At 33.3% G+C, this 26,067-nt stretch overlaps 2 protein-coding genes across 2 annotated transcripts; one reads left to right on the top strand and one right to left on the bottom strand.

The window, feature by feature from the left end:
• Nucleotides 1–5,820: 5,820 nt before the first annotated feature.
• Nucleotides 5,821–11,817, top strand: LOC132052079 (vacuolar protein-sorting-associated protein 11 homolog). Its single transcript, XM_059443438.1, has 5 exons — nt 5,821–6,335; nt 7,791–7,964; nt 8,074–8,397; nt 8,533–10,293; nt 11,038–11,817. The coding sequence occupies exons 1-5, from the start codon at nt 6,120–6,122 to the stop codon at nt 11,425–11,427; spliced, it is 2,865 nt and encodes a 954-aa protein (XP_059299421.1). The 5' UTR covers nt 5,821–6,119; the 3' UTR covers nt 11,428–11,817.
• A 5,747-nt stretch (nt 11,818–17,564) lies between these two features.
• LOC132052078 (F-box/kelch-repeat protein At3g06240-like) lies at nt 17,565–19,035 on the bottom strand. The gene has a single exon (XM_059443437.1). It carries the CDS (start codon nt 18,841–18,843, stop codon nt 17,635–17,637), a length of 1,209 nt encoding a protein of 402 aa, XP_059299420.1. The 5' UTR covers nt 18,844–19,035; the 3' UTR covers nt 17,565–17,634.
• Nucleotides 19,036–26,067: the final 7,032 nt, after the last annotated feature.

The following is a 26,067-nucleotide window of genomic DNA, read 5'->3' as shown; positions in this document are numbered from 1 at the left end:
TTTAAAAATATATAGTTTTTTTTAAAAAAAAATATTATTTTTAATTTCCATGTGTAAGTGCGCCACCATAACATTACTTTTTATGCTACGTATGCCATAACTTTTTTAAGAAAATTTACACATTTGCTTTTATAATGTGAGCTTCACACATTTAATTCAGGTGTGTTTTATAAATTAGATAATGATAATTTAAATAATTTTCTTAATCTTATGATAATTTAGATATGAAACTTAAAAAAAAAAAAAAAAATAGTTAAAGATGTGTTTTTAACCATATGTCTTTTTTTACTCCCTATTTGTATTTGGTTCCTCATCATCTTTTCTTTCCTCCATTTTTGACGGAGCTGGTGCCTGGTCAGTGTCACTTTCTCTTTCACTCACCATTTTCACTAATGTCAAGCCTCTCCTTCTACTTATAGTAGATAAAATTACTAATTTTCTTCCTCAAAAATTTCCCAACAACCAGCAAAATCGACCCTAACAAGGCTTCACCCCAAATTAAAAGCACCCTTCAATCTCTCATCTATGCCGGAGCAGAGATTTTTTTTTTTTTTTTTTGAGAAATGATGACAACCCAACCGGTAGTAGATCTGTAATTTGAAATCACAAGAAAAGTTAAGATGAAACAATGGTGAATCTTCCATGAGTTACTATTGAACCAACAAAAGATTTAATCATTCTCCTCCCCTGGTGCTCTTTTGTGTCTCTGGTGCTGGAGAGAAGAAAGAAACTTCCTTTTCATTATTTTTTCCAACGGATTTTTGGTAAAGATCTTTAATTCCAACAATTTTTTCCCAACTAAATGGAAACTCATATGACTATAATTGCTTTTCTATTTTCCCCTTTTTTTCACCACAAAGACCACTTAATCTGTTGTTTTTCCTGTTTCTTAGGTTCTATGGATCATTCAGGACCGTTGTTGAAATTGAGAAGGGGTTGAGGTGTTGCTATTATTAATAATGGAAACAATGGGGAAGAAGGAGAATGTTGCTGTTGTTAATGGAAACCATGGGGAAGAACGAGTAGGAGAGAAGGAGGGGAATTTAGAAGAGGGAGAAAGGAGAAAAGGTCATGAATAATCCTTATCTATGAGAGGGAGAAATGATTCTTTAACTATATATTTACCGATTTTGATCTTTTAATTATCTAAAAATTTATTAAATTTAGTCTCCGTCTATTTTTTTATACAAATAGCATATAAATTCATAAACCTTCATGAGATTAATCATTAAATCATTTTTCAGACCTATATTTTTCTCTCTCTCTCTCTCTACTTCTTTTTCCTCAAGCTTCTCTAATTTAAAAAAAAAAAAAAGAGCATTCTCAAGACTGATGTCGCTCTCGAGTCTCTAAAATTCGAAAAGACAAATTCAGGCATAAAATTTTTATAACCATTCTTCTCAAACACTACTAAAAAATTGGTAATAACCGATGGAAAAAAATCAACGGAAAGACCGACAAATTTTGTCGGTTTTTTCAATAATTTTTTTAATTTTTTTTTAAGAAAATCGACGGACTGCGTCGATTATTTTTTGCATAAAAATGCGCAAAAAAATATAATTATTTGTTATATTATTTTCTAAAATAAACCGAATGGAGTTAAATGGAGCTTTTTATTTTATTTTTATTTTTTTATAAAAAAATCGATGGAGACGGAGTCCGTCAGTTTTTAGAGCAAAAAAACAGTATAAATTAAATCAATGTAAGTATATGAACAAAAAATATCAGTGGTCTAGTGGTAAATCTCTTTAATGCCAAGGAACATACCCGGATTTGACTCTAAGTTCCTATGAAACATAAGGAATGTAAGTCCGATTTTTTTTTTTTTTAACAAGAGGAACTTGACGAAAAATTAGCAGGGAGAGAGAAATATAGGTCTGAGGAATGGTTTAACGATTAATCTCACGAAGGTTTATGAGTTTGTACGCTGTTTGTATAAAAAAATAGATGGAGATCAAATTTGATAAGTTTTTGGATAGTTAAAGGATTAAACCTAAAGTATATAGTTAAGAGACCATTTTAGACCTACTCTCAGATATGACTATTTATGGCCTTTTCGTGAGAAAGTCTGACAAATAGAGATGGGACCCACCTATATTTTTTTATTTAAATAATTTTTAGTTTAGTTTTAACGAATTTATTTAAAAAATAATAATTAGATGATGTGGACCAATCAAAGAGCGAGTGGTGTAACAACACCCACATCTCAACTGGTCTAGGCAAAGTAAAGTTGATATTAATTAAGGGGGTAAATAAATACAAGTTAAGTTTAGTTGCTAAACTAAATTTTCGTGTCAAATTCAGAGGTCAAATGATGTCTTTTCTCTATTAATAAATTATTTTTTATTAACGCTATACATGGAGGATTTGGTGTGGGATGTGTTGAACCTTCTTATACTCTACTTTTAAGATTAATAATATTTAGAAATTCTTCTGAAGTTTTTTTTTCGGTCCAAATTAATATCGATTCTTTTTTGAACAGTTAAGGGTAAAAAATACACCTTAAGTATCACATTTTTTTTAGTTTCATACCTAAACTTTCAGGTGTGAAGATTTCTTATCTAAACTATCATTAATTAGCTAGCAAAACACATCTCAAGGTTCAAAGTTTTCATTATTTTGATCTCTAAAGAAATGAATTTCTATTATTATAAGCATTCTGAGTTACAAAAGGTAGTAGAAAAAAGATTCGGGTTTAAGATGCATTGCGCTTTAAATAATGTATAAGAGAAAATACATAAAATCATCCCTTAACTTAGGGATCAAACTTTTTTAACCCAAAAAAAAATTGAATCAAACTAACCCATTAAAAAAAAGAACCAAAGTAGAACACGCTAAATGGTAAGTGAAAGGACCAAACTGTAACTTTTTGAGTTTGGTCTTTTCACGCACAAATTCTGTGCATGAAATAGGGTGCGTTTTTTTGTCTTTTCTTTTTTTAAGATATCAAAATTACGTTTTTTTCATACTTTGGGCAAAGATTAGTCATGTTTCAAAGCCCCGAAATATCAATATGTTACATAGAACTTAATATATTTTTTTGCGTATAATAATTTCGGCTCATTACATCAAGTATACCTAAATGTTTGGATCGTCGTTCTAGGGGTTGTAAAGTGCTCCGAAGTAAGTTTTGTTTGCTTGGAAACTTGTCATCTTTGTTCTTTGAAAATCAAACTCAAAATTAAGCTTTATTTCGTACTTTAACCGAAGATTAGTAACGTTCCAAAACACCGAAATGTAAATATTTTATATAGAATTTCATATTTTTTTAGCGTAAAATAATGTCGGCTCATTACATCAAGTATACATATATGTTTGGATCGTCGTTTTAGGGGTTGTAAAGTACCTCGAAGTAAGTTTGGAAACTTGTTATTCTTAAGTTTTTTTCGTACTTTGACCGAAAATTAGTCACGTTTTAAAACGTCGGAATGTAAATATTTTATATAAAACTTAATATTTTTTTAGCGTATAATAATATCGGCTCGTTACATCAGGTATACATATGTCTCTTCACTCACGTAAATAAAAAATAAGGACATGAGCATAGGTAGAAAATTAGTTGTAAATTGTTGAAACTTTAAATGGTCATAACTTTGTAGTCGGATGTCCGATTTACGCATTTTTTTTTACCCAGGATATTTTTTCGAGATTTACGCGGACAACTGCCGCAAGGCGGTTTGACCGAGCCAATTTTCCAAAAAACGCCCGTTGTCTCATTCAATTTGAATTTTGCTCCAAATTTGTGCAAAAATTTCATCGGTAGATAGAGATTTTAAAAATATTCAAGACTAAATCAGATTTATGAGAAATATATTTGTTTCCTTTTAGATATTTTTACTTCAAATTTACTATGTGCATGATATTAATAATGATAACCAGAAATATTTTAATGTTTATTTTTATACATAATATATTTCTGACAAAATATTATTGCACAATATTCAAGTATGGCTGTTATAAAAAGGTAATTTTACAAAGAGTGTACCGCTATAATGAATGTCATTACTTTTTTAGGTAGAATGCTGTTATAGAGAAGTAAAATATAACATGAAAAATCGATTCCGGAGAAAATCAGGCAATTATAGTGAAATGTCGTTATAATGAATGATAATTATAGAGAGGTTTGACTGTAATAAGAAAAGCTGCTAGACACTCTGTCTCGTGGTATAAATTTAATTAAAAAAAGAATCATAGTGATTGAAAATTTTAATATGTACTTTTCAATTTTTAATTAAATAAAAGAAAAAACTTTAACTAAAATATTTCATAATAGATATTTAAAATAATTCCTCTCTATAAAATAATCTAAATAGTAAACATTCATTCATACTCGTCCTATATAAAGGGTTCTTATGCTTTGTTATACACAATTCACATCAATTTGGTATCAGAGCCTATTTCACATCAATTTATTATCAGAGCCTATTTCATATCACGTCACATCAATTTCTCAGTTAAAAATAACTCTATGTGATATGGAGAATGGAGATGACAATAGTGCTATATGTTTTCAACTAAGGTTGATAAGCTAATATTCGTGTCGGTTTACTTGAACTGATTGAATTTTTTTATTGTTCGATGTAAGGAAATTTGCAGCAATGTCGTCGTCGTTTATTGCTATAGTAATTTATTAGCAGTTTTATGTGGTGAAAGTTAGCTGACTGAAAAAACTAACGTGGTTGTTGTCAAGACAGGTCCGGAGATTTTCGAACAATAGCTGAAGCAATACTGACAGCACCCAATCATAGTGTTGAGCAATACTACATCAAAATTAACAAGAAATATGTCAGAATATATTCAGGTTAATAAAAAGAAGACCAACATTATCCTCAATAGAGAAAGAATGGATACTAAAATAAGTTTATTATATTGAGCACCAAAACGTACAACACTGCAACAGTGGGTAAGTTTATTATATTGGGCGTTATTTTTATCATGGATTACGTATATGGATTTCATTGATTTTGATTAATTATTTGTTGTTTTTATTTTGTACGGGTCCTTGGGAATGGCTTTACAACCCAAGACATCACCTTAGGAATGATGCTAGACCAGAAAAGCATCAAGCGGTGGCAATTAGAGTAGAAGCAGGTTCGGCCTCCTTATACAGATGTCGTCTTGAAGGGTATCAAGATACTCTGTATATCGAAAAGAATCGTCAATTCTATCGGGATTGTGAAGTCTATGGCACAATAAACTTCATTTGTGGTGACGCGGCGGCCTCCTTCCAGAACTGCTTAATTGAAGTACGCGTTCCATTGCCCAGACAATATAACATAATCACGAAACAATAAACTTTAACTAAAATCTTTCATAATAGATATTTAAAATAATTCTTCTATATAAAATAATCTAAATAATATTCGTTCATTCATAATTAGTTAAACACAAACTGCTTATCAAAAGGACTCAAAAACACCTTTCAAATTAGTGAAAAACATTTTGAATGAAATGCAGTTCTCAACAAAATTACTTTTTGAAAATACATTTTTATAAAAATCACTTCTCAAAATAAGCAGTTTTAAAAGCTTGGTCAATCATGCTCTTATTCAGAAAACCATTTCTTAAGAAGAAATTGACAAAATTTCTTGAAAAGCCCTAAACAAACACATTATTGTTTTATTGTTGCGAGCATTTTATGAGCAAAAAACATTCTGAATGAAAAGCAGTTCTCTTCAACTCAAAAAAAAAAAAAATTAAAAAAAAATCAACAATTTCGCAAAAGAAGTCTGAAATAAACGCTATTTTCCATAAAATAACTTCACTGCTTTCAACAACATATATTAAAAAAAAAAAAAAAAAAAAGGCACAAACAAACAATAGAAAACAAAAACGGGTACAAGTGACCCGACAAATCCAATACGGTATCATTGTTCATCTTTCTATCCTGTCATAGACCTTTTCATAAAATATTAGATCAAAATCTCATACCAAGAAACCAAACAATCTGGTCAAAATTTTCAATTCTTGATCCTTTACCATAGTTGCAAAAAAAACAACAAAGATTGAATTTTTAGCTATAAACTAATCAGTGGGGCTCACAATCACACACATGTACATTATTTCTAGCTTCTTTAAATTAGTCCAGTTGAGAAGCTGTTAAGGGGGCTAACAAAAGGATGTATCAGTGGAGAAAGTTTGAATTTTTTGAGGAGAAGTATTCTGGGAAAGTGGCAGATGATATAACTGGCAAGATCCAATGTTGTTCAAGTGGCAAAGGAAGGATTGTTTTGGGTTGTGATGATGGTAGTGCTTCTTTATTGGATAGAGGATTGAAGTTTAATTATGGCTTTCAAGCTCATTCTTCATCTGTTCTCTTTCTTCAACAGCTCAAGGTATCATTTTTCTTTACTTTTTTTTTTTCAAGTAATTATTTCATAATAAGTGTCCCCGTAGTCTTTTTATTTTGGTTCAGAATAAGTGTTCAATTACATAATCAAGAAGGAAATTAACTCTATTTTCTTTCAAATTTATGCCTATTTGGATAGGTGAGTTTTTATGTAATCAAAAAACTATATTAATTATTCAACTAAGGGTAGTTTAGTTAAAATACCTTTTTTTCTTTTTAGGAGTTAGTATTTTTTTTAAGGGGTGCGGTAAAGGCTAAATGGACAGTTATTTTGTACCGGAGGGGTTAGTACTCACTCTATTTCAATTTGTTTGATATAGTTTGACTCGACTTAGAAGTTTAAGAAAGAAATGAAAGACTTTTAAAACTTGTTGTATTAAACATGCCCTAACATTTGTGTGGCTATAAAACTTTTGAAAATTGTGATCCTAAACATATCATAACATTTGTGTGGCTATAGAACCTTCTCATTGAGGAAATATAGAAATGTGTTATGATTTTCTAAGCAGACTAATAAGGAAATAGTGCAAAACAAAGTGGTATGGAGGGAGTACAATGCAGACTTAGTTAAGAACAGAACACAATGGATGTTAGGATTGAGGGTTTTGTTGTTGCTGTTACATTTGTATTGGGTTCGGTGTTTGTTAGGAGCATTTTCGGTTTGGTTGGAGACCTTGTATGTTAGTATATGGACAAGTGTAAGATTAGAGAACCTCTACTTTAATTTGTCTTAGAAGACAGATTTTTGTAGTGTTGCTATAAATTTGGGTCCAAATAGAGGGAAATGCATATCAGATCCATATAAATGATCCCAACTAGTTTGGTGTTCAGGCGAAGCTGATAGATTATTGATTGCTTGATTCTGCTTGTTGAAAGTTCTCACAACCCTGGAAATTTTATGTAGATAGTTTGATCAACTGTGTTTTGGTTTTGTGGAATTCAACTCTGAACTTGAGTTGAAAGAAATGCTGATAAAAATTTGTTTTTGTTGAGTATTTTGTTTTAATTAACTGGAGTTTTGGTTATTCGTGGAGATTTCCTTATGTTTGGGAACCGAAGGTATCATGTAAGATATGACATTTGAAAAGATGTGAAGTTGAAATTTCAACTTCGAACACACTAGAAAGTCTATTACAGCAATTTTCTTGTAACTCAGTTGTTTAACGAGTTGGATGGGGGGTTGCATTGATAGTATTGTTTCTCTGGTTTTCTTTTAATTGACAACTGTATAATTTTTCTGGAAGAACACCTGACGCACGTGCCTCCACAGAACTGTACTCTTTGTTTTTATGCTTTATGTGTATTCTGTTCACTTGTTTTTGTAAATATCAACAGAATTTGGATTAAAACCCAGAAAGTACTAAATCCTGAAAGTATGCTTATTTAAAGTTGATAATGCAGAATGCACTAACTTTAGCTTTCCTCTTTCTCTGTTAACTAGCAAAGGAATTTCTTAGTGACCGTTGGAGAAGATGAGCAAATACCTTCCCAGCCTCCAGCTGTTTGTCTTAAAATTTTTGATCTTGACAAGATGGAGTCCGAGGGAACAAGTACATCAAGTCCAGATTGTATTCAAATACTGCGAATATTTACCAACCAGTTCCCCGAAGCAAAGGTGTATATTAGTATTTATAAAGCTTCTTCTTTCTTATCTAGTTGTGTACCTTTTCTTTTATTGCATATCATTTGATTAAGTAATGCAAGAACAAAACATATAACTGCAGATTACGTCATTTTTGGTTCTGGAAGAGGCTCCGCCATTATTACTCATAGTTATAGGGCTGGACAATGGTTCCATCTATTGCATTCAAGGAGATATAGCCCGTGAACGCATCAAGCGCTTTAAGCTTCAGGTGGATAATCATTCAGACAAAAGCCAATCCTCCATCACGGGTCTGGGGTTCAGAGTGGATGGTCAGGTGCTTCAGCTGTTTGCTGTTACTCCAAACACAGTGAACTTGTTCAACATGCATACTCAAACACCTACCCGGCAGACTCTTGATCAGATTGGATCTAGTGTAACTAGTGTTGGAATGACTGATCGATCGGTGTGTGCTAATTTCTTTCTTATCTTCTTTCGCTATTGATGGGAATTCATTTTTTAGTGTCATTTATCCCCAGACCCCACTTTGTGGGATTTCACTGGGTATGTTGTTGTTGTTATTGATATTATCCTCTTATAGGAATTCATTATTGGTCGGCCTGAGGCGATATATTTCTATGAAGTTGATGGTCGTGGTCCTTGTTGGGCCTTTGAAGGAGAGAAGAAATTCCTTGGGTGGTTCCGTGGATACTTGTTATGTGTTTTTGCAGATCAAAGAACTGGAAAGAATACTTTCAATATTTATGACCTGAAGAACCGGTTAATTGCCCACAGTATAGTGGTTAAAGAAGTTTCTCAGATGCTTTGTGAATGGGGTAACATAATACTTATTTTGGAGGACAAATCAACTTTATGCATTGGGGAGAAAGATATGGAGAGCAAATTGGATATGCTTTTCAAGAAGAACCTTTATACAGTTGCTATAAATCTCGTCCAAAGCCAACAAGCTGATGCCGCTGCAACTGCTGAAGTGCTGAGGAAATATGGCGATCACTTGTACAGTAAACAAGACTTTGACGGGGCTATGGCTCAGTATATACTCACCATTGGGCATCTAGAACCTTCATATGTCATACAAAAATTTTTGGATGCACAGAGAATCCACAATCTCACCAATTACCTGGAAAAGTTGCATGAGAAGGGGCTTGCCTCAAAAGATCATACCACTCTTTTATTAAATTGTTACACCAAATTGAAAGATGTTGAGAAGCTGAATGAGTTCATCAAAAGTGAGGATGGCCCTGGGGAACAAAAATTTGACGTTGAAACTGCAATAAGGGTATGCAGAGCTGCCAATTATCATGAGCATGCCATGTTTGTTGCTAAAAAAGCTGGGAGGCATGAATGGTACCTTAAAATTTTGCTTGAAGATCTAGGAAGATACGAAGAAGCTTTACAATATATCAGCAGCCTTGAGTTGAGTCAAGCTGGGGTGACAGTGAAAGAGTATGGCAAAATTCTTATTGAGCATAAGCCAGCTGAAACAGTTGATATACTCATGAGGCTTTGCACAGAGGAATCCGAACCGCCCAAGAAGGGAGCATCAAGTGGTGCATTTATCTCCATGTTGCCTTCTCCAATTGATTTTCTCAACATTTTTGTCCATTATCCTCATGCACTTCTGGAGTTCCTTGAAAAATATACCACCAAAGTGAAGGATTCATCTGCTCAAGTGGAAATTCATAACACACTCCTGGAATTGTACTTGTCTCATGACCTGGATTTCCCATCAATTTCACAATCTAATATAGATAAAGGTGGAAATAATCTAGCACAGAGACCTTCCAAAGCAGTATCTAATGGGAAGGCGATATCAGACAAGAAAGACGTAAATGATGATAAAGGTCGTCAAGAGCGACGTCGGAAGGGGCTGACCTTGCTTAAGAGTGCATGGCCTTCTGAACTAGAACAACCCCTATATGATGTTGATCTTGCCATAATTTTATGCGAGATGAATGACTTTAAAGAAGGGCTGTTGTTTCTTTATGAGAAGATGAAACTTTACAAAGAAGTTATTGCATGCTACATGCAGGTACATGATCATGAAGGTTTGATTGCATGCTGCAAGAGATTGGGTGATTCGGGTAAGGGCGGTGACCCTTCTCTTTGGGCAGATTTGTTGAAGTATTTTGGTGAACTGGGAGAAGACTGCTCAAAAGAAGTCAAAGAAATCTTGACTTACATTGAGAGAGATGATATCTTGCCTCCCATTGTTGTTCTTCAGACACTTGCCAAAAATCCGTGCCTCTCCCTCTCTGTTATCAAAGATTACATAGCTAGAAAGTTAGAATTTGAGTCCCAGATGATTGAAGAAGATCGCAGAGCCATGGAAAAGTATCAGGTTGGTACTTGTCTGTTCGAATTCCATTGTATATTTCTGTATGCATACATTTTGGGATACCTGCAATGTGTAGACCAACTTGCCTTCTTTCAGTCATTTCCTTAACATAGTTAAAAGGTAATTACAGTACAGTGACATAACTACGGGTCACTTAGCTTCAGTGCACTGTTCTTTCTTGATGTGTGGTAAATTATAGAGCCGTACCATCTATTGAACTTATCTGAGCTTTTTCATGTAGTACATGTTGCAACAGAGTCTGTTGTTGGTATCTTCCATATTTTAGTGAAGATAATGACTGTTTCATATCATCCCAACATAGTAAATATCAAAGGGACTCCCAATTCTCTGAGCTCCCATCTCATCTTATTTGACATACTGGTGTGTGGCCTAATCAATATGGAGACTGTTTCCTTTCCTATTCTTTTTCCTTTTAGTTTGTATATTATTGGCCTGAGATGGAATTTTAATGGGGAATATGGTCAGTGAGGATTTATATGGGACTGAGGCGCAGTAATTGTTATAATAGTGTTGTTCTTTCAATGATTTTTCTTTACCCAATTGATATTTCAGTGGATAATGGAACTATCACATATAACATTCTAGGGCTAGACAGTCACTGTCATCATATACCTGTACGACGAGTAGTCTACTTGAAAAATTACTCCTTATCTTTTCTGTGTCCTTTTTGAGAAAGAAATAATCAGATCTTTATATTCTAAATATAATATTCTGATCATTTTGCAGGAAGAATCAACAACAATGAGAAAAGAGATCCAGGATCTAAGAACAAATGCTAGAATTTTTCAGCTTAGCAAGTGTACTACTTGCACGTTCACACTCGACCTTCCTGCTGTCCACTTCATGTGTATGCACTCATTTCATCAGCGCTGCCTTGGCGACAATGAGAAAGAATGCCCCGAGTGTGCTTCCGAGTACAGAGCTGTTTTGGAAACAAAGAGAAGCTTGGAGCAAAGTTCCAAAAATCCAGACCAGTTCTTCCAACTGGTTAAGAGCTCAAAGGATGGATTTTCTATAATTGCTGATTATTTTGGCAGGGGTATTATCAGCAAAACTAACAATGAACCTACTGAAGCTCATAGATCAAACAGTGCTTCTTCCGGCAATGATTTCTAGAATCGTGTCACCACATTTCTTGTGTGATAAATTTCTTGAGATCTTTTCGGCCATAAGGGGAATTAAAAATGCTTCATTAAACTGGATGACCATGCAAGGCAGAAAAGTTACTGAGTTACATGTTCAGAAGAATGTCATCCATCTTGTTTGATATAGTTGGTGTTTTTTAGGCCACTTTTTCCCTCTGAGGATTTCATTATGAGGAGCTTCTCAAGATTTTAAGTATCTGGCAGAATTTTATCTTTCATGATGTTTTGTTCTCTGCTGATTTTGTTTTAAGGTTATTGTAGAGCTGTGCAATGTTTTCTTTTTGATTGTTGTACCTCGGCATTGAAGTATCGTTAGAATTTTGTGTGAACAAAATAAAATTATTTTCTGTGTGCGGAAGAACATCTAATTGATTTGGATAGCTGAAGTTTGCGCTATAAAAGGTGGAATTAAGGTGTACCGTTAGTTTTTTTTGCTGGCATCGATTGCAAATAGGGTATTGGAATTTGGTAGAAGTACAATTGTGATATTATCTTTATATTACACTTGATATGAAATAATAATTCTGGAATTACTTGTAACACAGGTTGCGATATTATAGTCTTAACACACTCAACGTGGAATAACAATCCTGGAATACAGAGGTAATCCTGGAATACTACTACTACTAGTCAACAACAACAATAAGACTAATGCCTGTATAAACCAACAAAATGACAGATATTTTTCTCCAAAGAACTACTCCCTCTGTTGATTTCATTTTTACTTGTTCACTATGGACTTTGCACACTCCTTAAGAACTAATAAATGAAATGTATATTTTACAATGATACTCATATTAATTGGTGTATAGCCTTAATAGATTTGCAAAATGATTTAAAATGGATAATTAATGCTAAGGGTAAAACGGGAAAAATAAATTATTTTTCTCTTGATATGCGAAAGTGGACAAGTAAAATGAAAATTTATTTTTGAAATAGTGGATAAGTAAAAATGAACGGAGGGAGTACTATAATAATAACATACTCAATATAATTTCACAAGTTGGGTCTGAGAGACAGCAGGGGTGGCGCAATTGGTTGAGCATGAGGCTTTCATAACAGAGGTAGCATGTTTGAATTTCACTGGAAATTTACCTTTTGGGTGGAGCTTGTGTTGGACAGGATTTTCCATCCTGAAGTGCTTTAAGAAGATTAATGTTATAATTAAAAATTAAAACTTATTCAAATTTATCTATTGTAAAATTTAAATATATACTCCCTCTGTTTCAATTTATGTGAACTTATTTTTCTATTAATCCGTGCCAAAAAGAATGACCTCTTTCTATATTTGAAAATACTTTATCTTTATACAATGATTTATAGCCACACAAAATATATATGACTCATTTAAGATCACAAATTTAAAAGTCTTCTTTTCTTTTTTAAACTTCGTGCCCAGTCAAATGAATTCACATAAATTCAAACGGTTATTTCATATGTCATTTATAGTTTAACAAATCAAACATTGCTACTAATAAAAGTATATTCAATAGTAGCCCGTCATAAAACTTACTAGTATAAAATTGTACCAAAAGGTCCCCATTATCATTAGTTTAACCCTCGTTATTGAAATCCGGAAACTCCTCTTAGCAGAAAAACAAAGGCGATGGCGTTGAACAACGGCTTGCGTTCGTGTGCATCAATTCTCTCCAAAACCGGTCAGCTTTTTATCTCTTCTAAACTTTATGTAATTCTTCACATTTTTTATTTTTTAAAAGAATGAAATGAGCCCAGCTAGTTTGGGATTGATTCATAGCTGATCCATATCGATTTTTTTTTTTGGCTGATTTATTGTGATTTCTGTATGTTGATGGGTATTTATTGCTTTTTAGATCTACCCATTTTCTGGATTCTGTGTAATCTGACATTTTCTTGATTTATTGTGGATCTGTTTGACTATACAGACCACATACCGTATGTATTTGCGTGGTTTTTATTAATTCATATGAATGACCACTATTGTACACTTAGGTTCAATATGTTATACATTTGCTTAGCATGATGAACAGAATAATCATTTCATATGGTTGGATATATCAACCTAATAAAAGGATTTAGTTCAATGTTCTTAGGAATGTCTGTCCACCTCTTCCCGTCCTTTGTTCATTTCTATTTTGATGTTTTTGTTACACTTACATTAAGTGATGTGAGTCTTTTTAGGTTGGTTAGAAGTGTGAGATTTTGGAGTGCTTCTAGTCTAAGTATAACAACAATGTACCCAGTGTAATCCCACAAGTGGGGTCTGGGGAGGGTAGAGTATACGCAGACCTTACCCCTATCTTGGAAGGTAGGGAAGTTGTTTCCGAAAGAACCTCGGCTCAAGAGAAAGCATGACAATAAAGTTAGATAAGGATTGAAGAAAATAAAGAAGTCATGGCAAAATAGTATAGATAAGCACTATGAAGAAAAGTAACAGTAAATGCAGCAAACTAATATGATAATCGAAGTACCGGAGATAGCAGATAGCAACAAGAAATCGAAGGACAAGTAACTACAAAGGTAACTGAATCTCAAATTTGTCTAAGTGAGAATCTCAAATTTGTAACTGAAGACAAAAGATTCATTTTGGAGAAATGGCCCGAATACAGCGAATCCGATCAAGAGGAGGGGTAGTGTGGTCTTCTGACCCATCAACCCATCCTTTAAATAAGTGACTCTTTTTACTATTTGATAGCAAATCTTTGCGTCTGGTCTCGTGGTACATATTGAGCTTATACTTTACCCTCAATGCTGTCTGCTCCTCCTGGATAATGGAAGATTGCTGTTTTCACAGTGCTGCAATGAGCGCTAATTCTGATTCCCTTCTAAAGTAATATGTTGGACTAAAATATGAGTTGAAACTCTTGAGGTCATGACTTCTATAGTAGAACCCAAGTGGCCTATCTTTATAGTATTTTGATCTGGGCATGGGGTCCTATCTATCCGCACATGCACAGTAACTGTTGGTATATGACATCGTGGATAACTCAGCAGTTTATGTTGGATCACTCTTTAAACTTCTGTAGAATTTAGTGACAAGTAACTTTAAGGGTATTAAACAAGGTGCTGTGAGTGCATACTCCTTAGTATTTCTATTTTTTGGCTTATTTGCTGTTATAGCACATAGGCACCTCAGTAGAAGAAGCTTTCTTATATTATCTATCTTTTGGAGTATTTGGAAGGAAAGGAACCGCAGATGTTTTGATGGTATCTCAACTCCAAGCAGTAGTCTAAAATCTCTGTGGATTTTATCTTCTCTTTTTTCTCTGTAACCACCTCTTCTTCCAGCTTATCCAAAAAATCTACTTCTGATAGCTCTAACTTTGGTCTCTTTGAGATGATTGTATGTTCTGTATTGGCAAGGACAAAAGTATGAGTGTTATCATTGACATTCCAAGTTGAGGCCTGGTGCATATAACTATTGTTGTTTTCTGCTTGAATGCAGCTACCTCCAAGGTAAGGGTTTTGACTTAATTTTGGTCAAGAGTAGTCCCTCAACCTGGCTACGGATTCTAGAACAGGGTGTATATATATCTTATTAGACCATATGAACTTTATGATATCTTGCTTGGCCCATGGGATTACCTTTCCGTTTATTTGCTTCCAAAAATTCTAAAGGAGGTTCATCAATATTTTGCATTTATCTGGCCCTCGGGGTGATGTGTGGGGTGGTGCACATCACCAGTTTTAATCCTGCCGCTAGCAAGAGGTTTAAGTGGTAACAGTGTGGAGGAGTGGGCCTATACTCCTCCAAGTTCGAACATGTGTGCTGATTGGGTTTGGTCCATCAAACCCACAGACCATTTCTCAATTATTAAAAATAAAAAAAATAAAAATAAAAAAGTAAAAGTTGCGTTAATCTGATGCAAATTTAGGTTACAAAATCAGCAAAATTCTCCATATCCGATGCAGCAAAATCTCAATACTCTTTTGGTGTTTGGACCTGCACCTTCTGAGATATGCTTGGCATTATCAAGTTGCTTCATCTCTTAAACTTGTCAAGAAAATATTTTTACATAATAGGTTTACTCATCCTGATGACTTTTATTAACCCCATAAATCACGATACTGACCTAGCATTGTGAACCTGGATGCATGAAATAGTCAAAATGGTTTGGTTGAACTTCTGAGCATTGTTCTTTTTGTGGAAGCACCCTCTCTTATAAGTGGTATCTAAGGTTGAGATATGTGAAGTTTGTGATTATCAAAAAAGATTAAGAATAACACTCTGTATCTGTTGGTGATGTATTGAGGGACATATCTTTAGGTCTGTTCGAAAAACTTATATATGCTTCAAGTTTATGAATATATACTGATGTCAAAGAGGGAGAGCAATGTAGGGCATCTTTTAACAATTCAATTAGAAACTCTAAAACTAACTAGTTAATCTTCTAAAAATTTGAGGAACTTCCCCATTGGTATATGCCTTACTGGTAGCCCCTCCTTTATCAAATGAGCTTGTCTTCATCAGTTTGACAATCTTTTCATTGGAACAGTGTGGCAATTGAAAGTTTGTTTTGCTATGGCCTGCCTGAATGGCTTCCAAATATTGATTATGTTAACTTCTTTCTTTTTGCACACTTCAAATATTCTTTTTTTTAATCGTTACACTTCAAACATTCTTTAATACTTATTTCTTTTAGTTAATAATTCATGTTTTGAAATTTCATCTCATTGTTTTTTTTTTTATGATGAGTTCATTTAAATCAAAGCTTGGATGCTGCTGTTGATGCTTTTGTTTTGTAAGTCTGACCTTGCTGATAATTGAAATCTATTGTTTGGGCAGTGAAGAGAGAGTTCCACTCAACAGGTGTTAAGAGAATGGGAGGTCATGGACATGATGAACCTTTTTACCTTCACGCAAAGCACATGTACAACTTGGACAGGATGTCACACCAGAAGCTGAAGATGACTGTTGGTGTCTGGTCTGCAGTCGCCATTGGTGTTATAGTCCCAGTTTATGCAGTCATCTTTCAGCAAAAGAAAACTGCTTCGGGCTAGATCATCATGTTATTGCGTCTCCACCACAATAATGTTGTCCTTGGAGTTTCCATGTCTGAAGATGATGTGCTTGAACCTACTGAATTAGAGCATTAAATAGCTTTCAGTTTTGGCTTTAGCTTTAGCCTGGTGTGGTTGCTTTTCTTGTTTCCGTTTGGCGACAGTGTTGCTATGCCTGGTTCGTTAATAATATTTTCTGAATTTACTTAAACATGATCTTGATTGAAAATGTTGTGTCTGGTTTAATATCCACTTGTGATCTTCTCTCTAATTGGATGTCACTATTTTGTTGGAGGTTTTGACCTTAAGCAGAAGATATTGGCGCATCTTCCTTCTGCTTTTCCTTTCCGCAGGTACTTGTGAGTCAGTGGCATGTCTGTTTGATTGTATGTGTATCAGCCTATATGAAGATTGTGCTTTCTCTCCCTCATTGTGTAGATAAACAAATTTGTAAATTCAAGGATCACAAGGGTGATGCAGAATAGCAGCGAAGAAGGTTGATTTAGACTGTTGGATTTGCAGTTAATAGTGGGATAACATGGGTGTTTATAGTACTCCGTCGTCTCATTTTATGTAGTATACTTTCTTCAAAGGCTGAACTCATCGGAAGACACTGTGTTTGATAACATCTTTCACTTAGACACCTTAACTAAACTTTGTTCCATTTAGACACCTAGAGTATGGGACTGTGCTATTTAGACACTTTTCGCTGAGCACCGTGAATGTAATACATCCAATCTGGGCGCATGAGAGGCTCATTTTTTTTTTTCCTTAAAACTTTTGTCCCCATCTCCTACCTTATTCTGCCCCATGCCACGAGCTCCTCCGATCTGCCATTCCCACGACCTCTGTTATCACCACATCTCCTTTCCCTCTACGTCCTTTTTCGCCATCATCCCCAGAAAAAGAATCTTAACAAGCAAGCTTTTACTGTATTGGTCAAATCAACACTGATGGGTAAACACAAGTAAAAGAAAACAAACCCATGATTAAGCAAAAGCCATCAGCGCAGTACCTTAAGAAAATGAGTTTTATCTACTTGATTTCTTGCTAATTTCAATTTTTTTACTATATTTGTCAATGACCCCAAAAAAATAAATAAATAAATAAATAAATAAATTACACCACTTGTTACAACAGGAGTATCATTAATTTATTAATTATTCAATCATCATTCTATCAAAGCTGCTAGTAGGAATTACAAATTATGGACAATTTCCTTGCCAAAATTCTTGAGTGAAAGTAAGCTTGAGATGTGTGTAGAAGCCCAGAAATTACCACTAAAATTCTCAATTTTTGTCAAAATTTTCTTCTGAGGATGATATGTAAACAAGTAGTCTTCCCACCACTGAAACAAGATCTCTCCATCTTGGAAAACTTTCAAGACTTGTATCATTTGGTAGCAAATCCAATTGTATTCTGGGGTTATGTTTATCACAACTTCTTTGCTCCAAGAACTTGTCACTCCATATTCCTTCATCACCCATACATTAACCTGACTTTCTGCGTTATTGTCACACACACAAAGATGATCTCCGAACACTCCCAAACTTCGAAGATTTGGGCAGTTTTCCTTGTTAAATCCAGGAGCCGTGGAAAAGGTGTGACATAACTCACCATCCTGTCTATCTAAAATCCATTGGCCCGACTCTTCTTCATGCATATCAATGAAACAAATCGACTCATTTCCGTCCCCATCTCCAACCAACCAATGAAGCTTTCCTTTCAAATATACCCCTGAACTACGACATCCAAAACATCGCTTGACATAGCCTATACTTCTCCAAGACCCTGTCTGGCCAAGAGTGTACACTTGAACTTCGGACGTGTAATAACATGTCCCTCTTTCAGGATCGCGAGTTTCTACTTGATAAATTCGTACCACCTTGTACTCCATCCTCTGGGAATCGAACCCGAAGCCATAAGTGACTAAATTTGGGTACTCTCTTAGCCCTTTAACCTCAGGAAGAGTGATATATTCTCGAGTTGTTGGATTGAAAACATAAACAGTGTCAAGACCACTATAACGCGGCATGTGAAATAGGCAGATTAAACCATGGATTGAGCCAACTGGAGTGAAATCAGCATCTGGAAAGTGGGGTTTGATATCAAGGTCAAGATTTGGTTCATAAGTGAGAATATGATGGTAAGGCGTATCTTCCAAATTGACAAATTTGAAGACACTTGAGAAGGGGAGTCTCATGGAAATATGAGAAAGGTAGATGATAAGGTTGGCAGGGGATCTTGAGAGTTGAAGTTTGCAAAACTCAGGCAGTGAGATTAGGTTTAACCAAGACTTGGAAACAGTCCTGCAAATGAAGATTGTTTTAGGTGATAGTCTTGAGAGAATGTTTTCCATTATTAAGAGTGGTAAATCCATCATACTGGTGGTTGTTTCTTCTCTCATTTTCTTTTCCTTGGTGGCACTTCTAGTTATTGTTGGATATATATTTGATGTGGGATTTGCTAGCTCTGTGGTTTTTTGGGTGCTTATAAAGCTAGATACTGCTTAATAAAGTTGGAAAATTCTATACTTTGAATTTTATTTTTTGACCATTGGAATAGTCCATATCCTGCAGTTTCCAGGCAATTAATGTAGAAGCAATCTTAAATTCATTAATACTCCATAAAAAGGGAAAGAAACACTTCCATACGAAAACATGGAATTGCATGCTTCTATCAATTTGTCCAGTCAACACGTTTTTGTGTCAAAATGAAGAGTTAGCACTTTCCAGGCCCTTCATTTCGACTTTATACAAATTCTAATGGCTTTTGACGAACTTTCATCTACTCAGGACCTAGCGAAAATTGTCATCATTTAAGCTAAGAAAAAGCAAACTGTTGAACTTGTCGTAGTGCTCGGGCTAATTTTTACAAATCTATGGTAGTACTAAAAGATTTACCAATATGTACAACAACTTGCTTTGTTGGTTATCTATAATTCTTTGATCAAATTGTAAACAGGATCTTATATATTAATTCAACGCCTCTGTTTTTTTTTTCAACCTTGTCTAATCGATTAGCTAGATCTCCCAGATTTTGCATGATACTTAAGGTGTGGCTTTTAAAAAAAAAAAAAAAAAACTCTATATATATATACACGGCAAATCATATATTTTATTATACTCTCCATTTCATTACCTGTGTTTTAGTGGTTTTTAAGAAAGTAGACTTTTGAATCTTGTGATCTTAAACTAAAAATGTGTATGATGTTCCAAAATGCAGTCGAATCTGGTAGTCTTAAACGTATCATTTGGGATGTTGAAATTACAAAGTTACTAAATATAAAAGTGACATTTTTTTTTAACGGATTAAATAAGGAAAGTAAACACATAATTAAGTGACACAGAGGGAGTAGCTTCTTTAGAATCAGGAAATTTACAAGTGGAATTAATAAAGCTTAGTATTGTTAATGTGTGATTAATAGAACTTAATTGGTTAATTCAATTTCCTATGCATCATTTGGGGATCAAGCCATGCTAGTTTTTATGTTTATTCAAGTTATGAGACTATCGTGCTATCGTTTTCTGCTATTCTAAGTGCTCCAACAAAAAAGTAATTGGTGTGGAGAATACAGGCATACAGCAAGTAACATGTCTAAGCACATATGATATTTAGACCATATTAGGAACCAGCCTGAATCAATAGATAAGCTACAAACTGATCTAATAAAAAACATGTGATTTATAGATTCCTATACATCTAGATCATTAAATTAAATGGAGGCTATTGAAGTCACAAATAAATTCTTTCAATTCTCAGCATTTGCCTAGCTTGCCTAGAAAGAAGTTTGTGGTCTGGTGTGTGTATAACGTGCTGTATATCCTAAGAAATTAGTCCATACGTCTTACTTTGCCATAAAATGATAAATATTAATCCCTCCGTCCCATTTTATATGAAGATGTTTGAGTGGTTATGAAGTTAAAAAAATAAAGGAAGACCTTTAAAACTTGTGGTCTAAGAGAAATTACTACTATATATAAGTGAGGATAGTGAGTTTTTGTAGTCCTCACATCCTCACAACACTGATGCTTACATGTGGCTTTTCTTATTGACTTTTTCTTGCATATTCTCATTTTTCTTTTTTTGCTCTCATTCATTTTTTTTGATACCACTCCACATGGATTTTGATAATACCAATTTTTTGGAGTCCTCGAATGAATTTATTTTATCTCTTTACCCCCAATTAAAGTTTTTATGACTTTATAAATCCTCAAACATTTTGATAAATTTTGAGAATTTTAGGGGCTTTTTTTATGCCACTAAAAATAATGATGTCATGTAAAAGATTATAGTGGACCCCATAAAGCATACTCATATATATTTGAGTATTTTGAGAAAATATTATTAAACTTGTTTTAAAATATATTTTTCCTTATGAATTTGTTATAAACACGTAAAGAATTATCCTGTCATTCAAATTTTGTGACTTTATATGACTTTATAAATCCTCAAACATTTTGATAAATTTTGAGAATTTTAGGGGCTTTTTTTATGCCACTAAAAATAATGATGTCATGTAAAAGATTATAGTGGACCCCATAAAGCATACTCATATATATTTGAGTATTTTGAGAAAATATTATTAAACTTGTTTTAAAATATATTTTTCCTTATGAATTTGTTATAAACACGTAAAGAATTATCCTGTCATTCAAATTATATCTTAATGTAGGCTTAATAATGGGAAAATACATAAATACCCCCCAATGTATACTCGGATTAATTATGACGCACTCGACATTTGCGGGCGACTTATTACCCCCATGGCCTTATTTTTTCTATATTTTTGTACCCCTTTTTTGCTGACATAGCACAAAAAAATTTGATGCCCAGTTGCACAGTGGAGAGTGTTGCACACTCTCTGCCACATTGGCGCCACGTCAGTGCCACGTCTTCTTCTTCTTCTTCTTCATCATTTCAAGAAATTAATCAACCCATTTTATCCATTAACACACACACATTCAATTTCATCATCAATCATAAATATCTTTTCACAGAAATCAACCAACCATTTTCCATTTGAACACACAGTTGGTGCAATTTCTTCATTGTTTACACACATTTTAGAAGAAATATTTGAAGGGCAGTGAAGTGCAATTTCTTCATTGTTGGCACAATTGATAAAAATGTTGTGTCCCACTACATAAAAAAGCCAAAAGTTCGTTTTATGCTTTGCACTATATTTATGTAATTAAATTGGCATTTCAAAAATATGTTCAGTCTATCTGGCAGCTAATGTGAAGGAATTTTAAAAAGCCTGAGTTCAAATAAAGCCGACCAACACAATGATATTATTTTAAATTATTTCTCTATCTGTTTTAATTTTGGATTTTGAATATAACAGATAGGATAAAAAATTTCATGATATTTTGAATGTTTTGTTAAGCTTGATCGAAAAGTGGAGTACCTATTTTAAATTAAAAAATGTTCTTCTATGGAAATTTTTCTTCACTTTACCTTTGTCTCTTTTAGGAAGAAAATGGGTTGATTGATTTCTTGAAAAGATATTTATGATTGATGATGAAATTGAATGTGTGTGTGTGTGTGTTAATGAAGGAAGAAAATGGGTTGATTGTGTGTGTGTTAATGGAGGAAAAATATGGGTTGGTTGATTTCTTGAAAATAAGCTTTATATGATTGATGATGAAATTGAATGTGTGTGTGTTAATGGAGGAAAATGGGTTGATTGATTTCTTGAAATGAAGAAGAAGAAGAAGAAGACGTGGCAGCTACGTGGAACTAACGTGGCGCCAATGTGACGGAGAGTGTGCAACACTCTCCACTGTGCAACTGGGCATTAAAATTTTTTTGTGCCACGTCAGTCGAAAAAGGGTACAAAAATACAGAAAAAATAAGGTCAAGGCGGTAATAGGTCGCCCGCAAAAGTTGGGTGCGTCATAATTAATCCGAGTATACGTTGGGGGGTATTTATGTATTTTCCCCTTAATAATTGAATTAAAATATTATTCTTATAATACTATTTAATATTTTTTGATGTTGTTTACTAATTTTCATTTGCTATTTTCAATTTTTATTCGTCTGGTTAGACGTAAAGTTGTTTTATTTTCTCTTGTAATTTTGTGTCGTACATGCTGGCAAAATAAGTAATTAACAAAGATTTCACTTGAGGTAGAATTGAGTAAAAAATTAAAGTAATAAATACATATAAACTTATATTAATGCTAAATACTTTTAAAATGTAAACTATAGTCCTTTCGTTTCAATCGAAAAATAAACTTCGAAGTACAATAATAATTAATCAAATGTTACATGCGCACACTTTTACATAAACTTTATCTAATACTGTCATATCTTTTGGCAAAAAATAAGTTAGCCAATATGGGTTCAATTCGAAGAATCAAATGAAATTAATATAACATATGAAAAACTCAATTTGGATCATCAGAGACTTTATTCTCAAAAGATTTAAGTAAAATATAAATTAGAAGAGCTTTCTATTGTTTGATTTTTTTTTAAAAAAGAATTTAATACAACTAAAAAAAATGTTTTCTAACTTTCATATACGTTTTTATACTTTGAAATTTTAGAAATCTTTTTAAAATGTCAAATTAATATTACAAAAATAAAGAAGCAAGAGCAGAAAAAATTTAAAAAATATCTACAAATTAAATTTTTAATGTCGGTTTGGGCCCGATTTTAGCACGGGCCAACTGACACTAGTCATATAAATTAGTGTGGCTGAAAATTATTTCACTAATGGTAAAAGGGTAAACTTAAAGTTGAATTGTTACTAAATATAAAAATATGTCATTCGTTTTGGGACTGATTATAAAGAAAAAGTGTCATATAAATTGAGACGGAGAGAGTAATGTAATTAGTAGAGCTAAGTTGCATATTTTCATGCTACAACACATCGGGAACCAGAATAAAGAGATCATGAACTTTCTGATCTACTCTAGTAGAACGTAATTATTAAGACATTCAATAATAACACATTCAATAAGCGTGTATTAATTTTTCCTAAAAGAGGAAAATTATGGAAATGTAATTCTCCCCGTCTATTCCATATGAGCAATAAGATTCTTTTGCAGACAGAACAAAAAACGGAAAATTACTGAAGTAGTAGTATAATTTTGCGAAATGACTATATTATGCAAAACAAGTATATACCCTTGTCTTCTGAAGAGTCTGATCTTCTATAAATAATAAATAGAATATAACTAACTGGTGAGAGATCATAAAAAAAGATATATACTTCGGTAGAAATGTCATTCCAAAATATATTTTAAGGGGAAATTCACAAAACTCTTGGTAAGAACTGTCTTCAAAGTCATGCTGAGAAGAGAAGAACAGCAAAAAATTTGCTTTGGTGGTTCCAATAATTGTGAATTGTATCTTAAAGAAGTGTAGTACTATTTGTGAAGCAGGTGACGTTGTAAGACTATTCTCAAGTTATGTTACAAAATAATAATGAATGTAGCCGTATTCTGCATTAACTGACTTAAAATTTTGAATTGCCTATGAGTTTCAATTGAACAATCATACTATAGGCGGAAAACAAAAGGCACTGGCAAGCTTTGCCAAAATTGGGTAAGATAAGGCAGACAACAAAAAATGAAGAGATTCCCACCTTCTGTTTGGACTTGATGCTATTTGTTGTGCAAGTGGAGGCTTCAATAATTGGATTTAAATTTTTTTCTCAATTTTGAGGGAATCAATTTAGCTGAAAGACCTCTTATTCTTGTTACTATAAATATTTAAAAGATTGACAACCTCAACCTATTTGGAAAAAGCATATTGGACAGTTATTACAACCAGGACAGCCTATATCCAATGCTTGTTTGGTAACTAAGCACCAAAAGAAATAAAAACAAAGTCGAGAGAAAATTTTTGCTCTTATGATTTTATATTCCTTTCTATATTTCAAATTTAGTGAAATAATTGTAAAGACCTTCATTGAAATTTTGGTTCATAATATCCCACTCCCTGGTTGTTTGACACATAACACAAAGGCAATGATGGTGGGAGACAGAGGGCACCAGAAATCCATTGATAACAGGGGAAAAAGGTTGTACGATAAGAGCTTATCCTAAATTTTAAATTGGATCATTTTCTTTTTGTAACTTTGATAATTTGTTCTTGAAAATCAATAAGAATGAGGTTTTATAGTTTAAGGAATATTCTACGTTTATCCTTTTTACAAAACAAAAAAGAAGAAGAAGAAAACGAAAACAATATATATTAGAAACTTCCATTCATTCTTTTATAAGTTCTCTGACAATGATTTTACTATACCTTGAAAGTGAAGTTTTATAATAAGGTGCATTACCCTCCTCGCATATTCGCCTAATAAAATAGAATCTTGCATGTATAAACTTGATATATATCCAGAGTCACTGTTGATATTATATTTTTTTATGACGGTTTTAAGTAAATGCCAATGCCTAGTGTCACCAATGACCAATGTTACAAGTCATTGGTCTTGCATTTGACACCCCAAAAGTTTCTACTTATGACATTGACACGTTCAACCTAGTGTCACTAAATATTGGACTTGTCATTTGTCTTGCATTTTCACATGCTGAAAAAATTTAAGCTGTGACATTGGCACATTCGGCCTAGTGGTATACTGTTGGGCTTCTCTTAGTTTAATTATCATGATAATGGAATGGTCATGTCAATTCTATTCAATCCAATATTATAAATAGTAGCATGGAAAAGAATTGAGAACCAATCAAATTAAAAGCACAGCTAGTCCATTCTATTTCCGTCCAAACATAGAAGACTCAGTCAACTATTGATAATAAAGATAAACCAATCTTTATCTCTCCCTCAATTATGCACAACTTGGAAGGCAAGGAAAGGAGGACCATTTGTTGGAGAAGATTTGACTCCACCAATTATCAACATTTTATAGGTACATTATTGTTAGGCATTTCGTTTTGTTATTGTCCCCAAATGAATTCAACCACACACCAATTCCAATCTACATATACATATTTCCAATCCAAAGCCAGTATATCTTTACCGTGTTTCCTCCCAAAATGCCAAAACATACTAAAACATGGAACCATATATAAACAAATCACGTCATGACTAGTTGTTGAAAAGAAACAAGAAAAAAGGAATAAATAAATATATTAATAACCTTCATCTTAAAGGTTTTCTTGAGCAATTCTTTTTCTCCCAGGTAAGCCCGTGAATAGTAAAACAGGAGAGGTTTAAAAGGGAGGATCAAATGATTTTGTAATGCTTTAAAATAAAATTAAAGTTTTATGTCAACTTTACTAGAGACCTTCATATTTACATATAAGAATTCTGAAAAGATTCTTCTATTCGAAATTGTAAATAATTATCTCTAGGAAAAACGGGTGGCATTTGATAGAAGAATTTGAAGATAAGAAACTTTACCCGCACTAAACATTTACGTCAAATCAATTATTTGAGATATGTGTCTTCCATTTACATATTTTCATTTTATTTTTTAAAATTACTAAAGTTAAATTGTTTGATTAAGTGTATACTCGAATAAGTACTTGCAACTACATTCAAGTGGTGTTAAGTGCAATTGTAACCACTAGACTAAAAGTCCAATTCTTCTTCAATCAAACTGTTAAAAAATGAGTGGAAAAAAGAAAAAAAAACACTGAGAATAAAACATCTACAA

The sequence above is a fragment of the Lycium ferocissimum genome, chromosome 4, assembly GCF_029784015.1.
Source record: "Lycium ferocissimum isolate CSIRO_LF1 chromosome 4, AGI_CSIRO_Lferr_CH_V1, whole genome shotgun sequence".
NCBI classification, from domain to species: Eukaryota; Viridiplantae; Streptophyta; class Magnoliopsida; order Solanales; family Solanaceae; genus Lycium; species Lycium ferocissimum.
This window is presented reverse-complemented; position numbering and strand designations above follow the sequence as displayed.

What these genes read in the sequence shown, in the direction of transcription:
- LOC132052078 (XM_059443437.1), bottom strand. Translation starts at nt 18,843, where the DNA reads ATGAGAGAAGAAACAACCACCAGTATGATGGATTTACCACTCTTAATA.
- LOC132052079 (XM_059443438.1), top strand. Translation starts at nt 6,120, where the DNA reads ATGTATCAGTGGAGAAAGTTTGAATTTTTTGAGGAGAAGTATTCTGGG. An exon ending in TTGGAATGACTGATCGATCG is followed by an intron (nt 8,398 to 8,532) that starts GTGTGTGCTAAT and finishes ATCCTCTTATAG; the next exon opens with GAATTCATTATTGGTCGGCC. An exon ending in GAGCCATGGAAAAGTATCAG is followed by an intron (nt 10,294 to 11,037) that starts GTTGGTACTTGT and finishes ATCATTTTGCAG; the next exon opens with GAAGAATCAACAACAATGAG.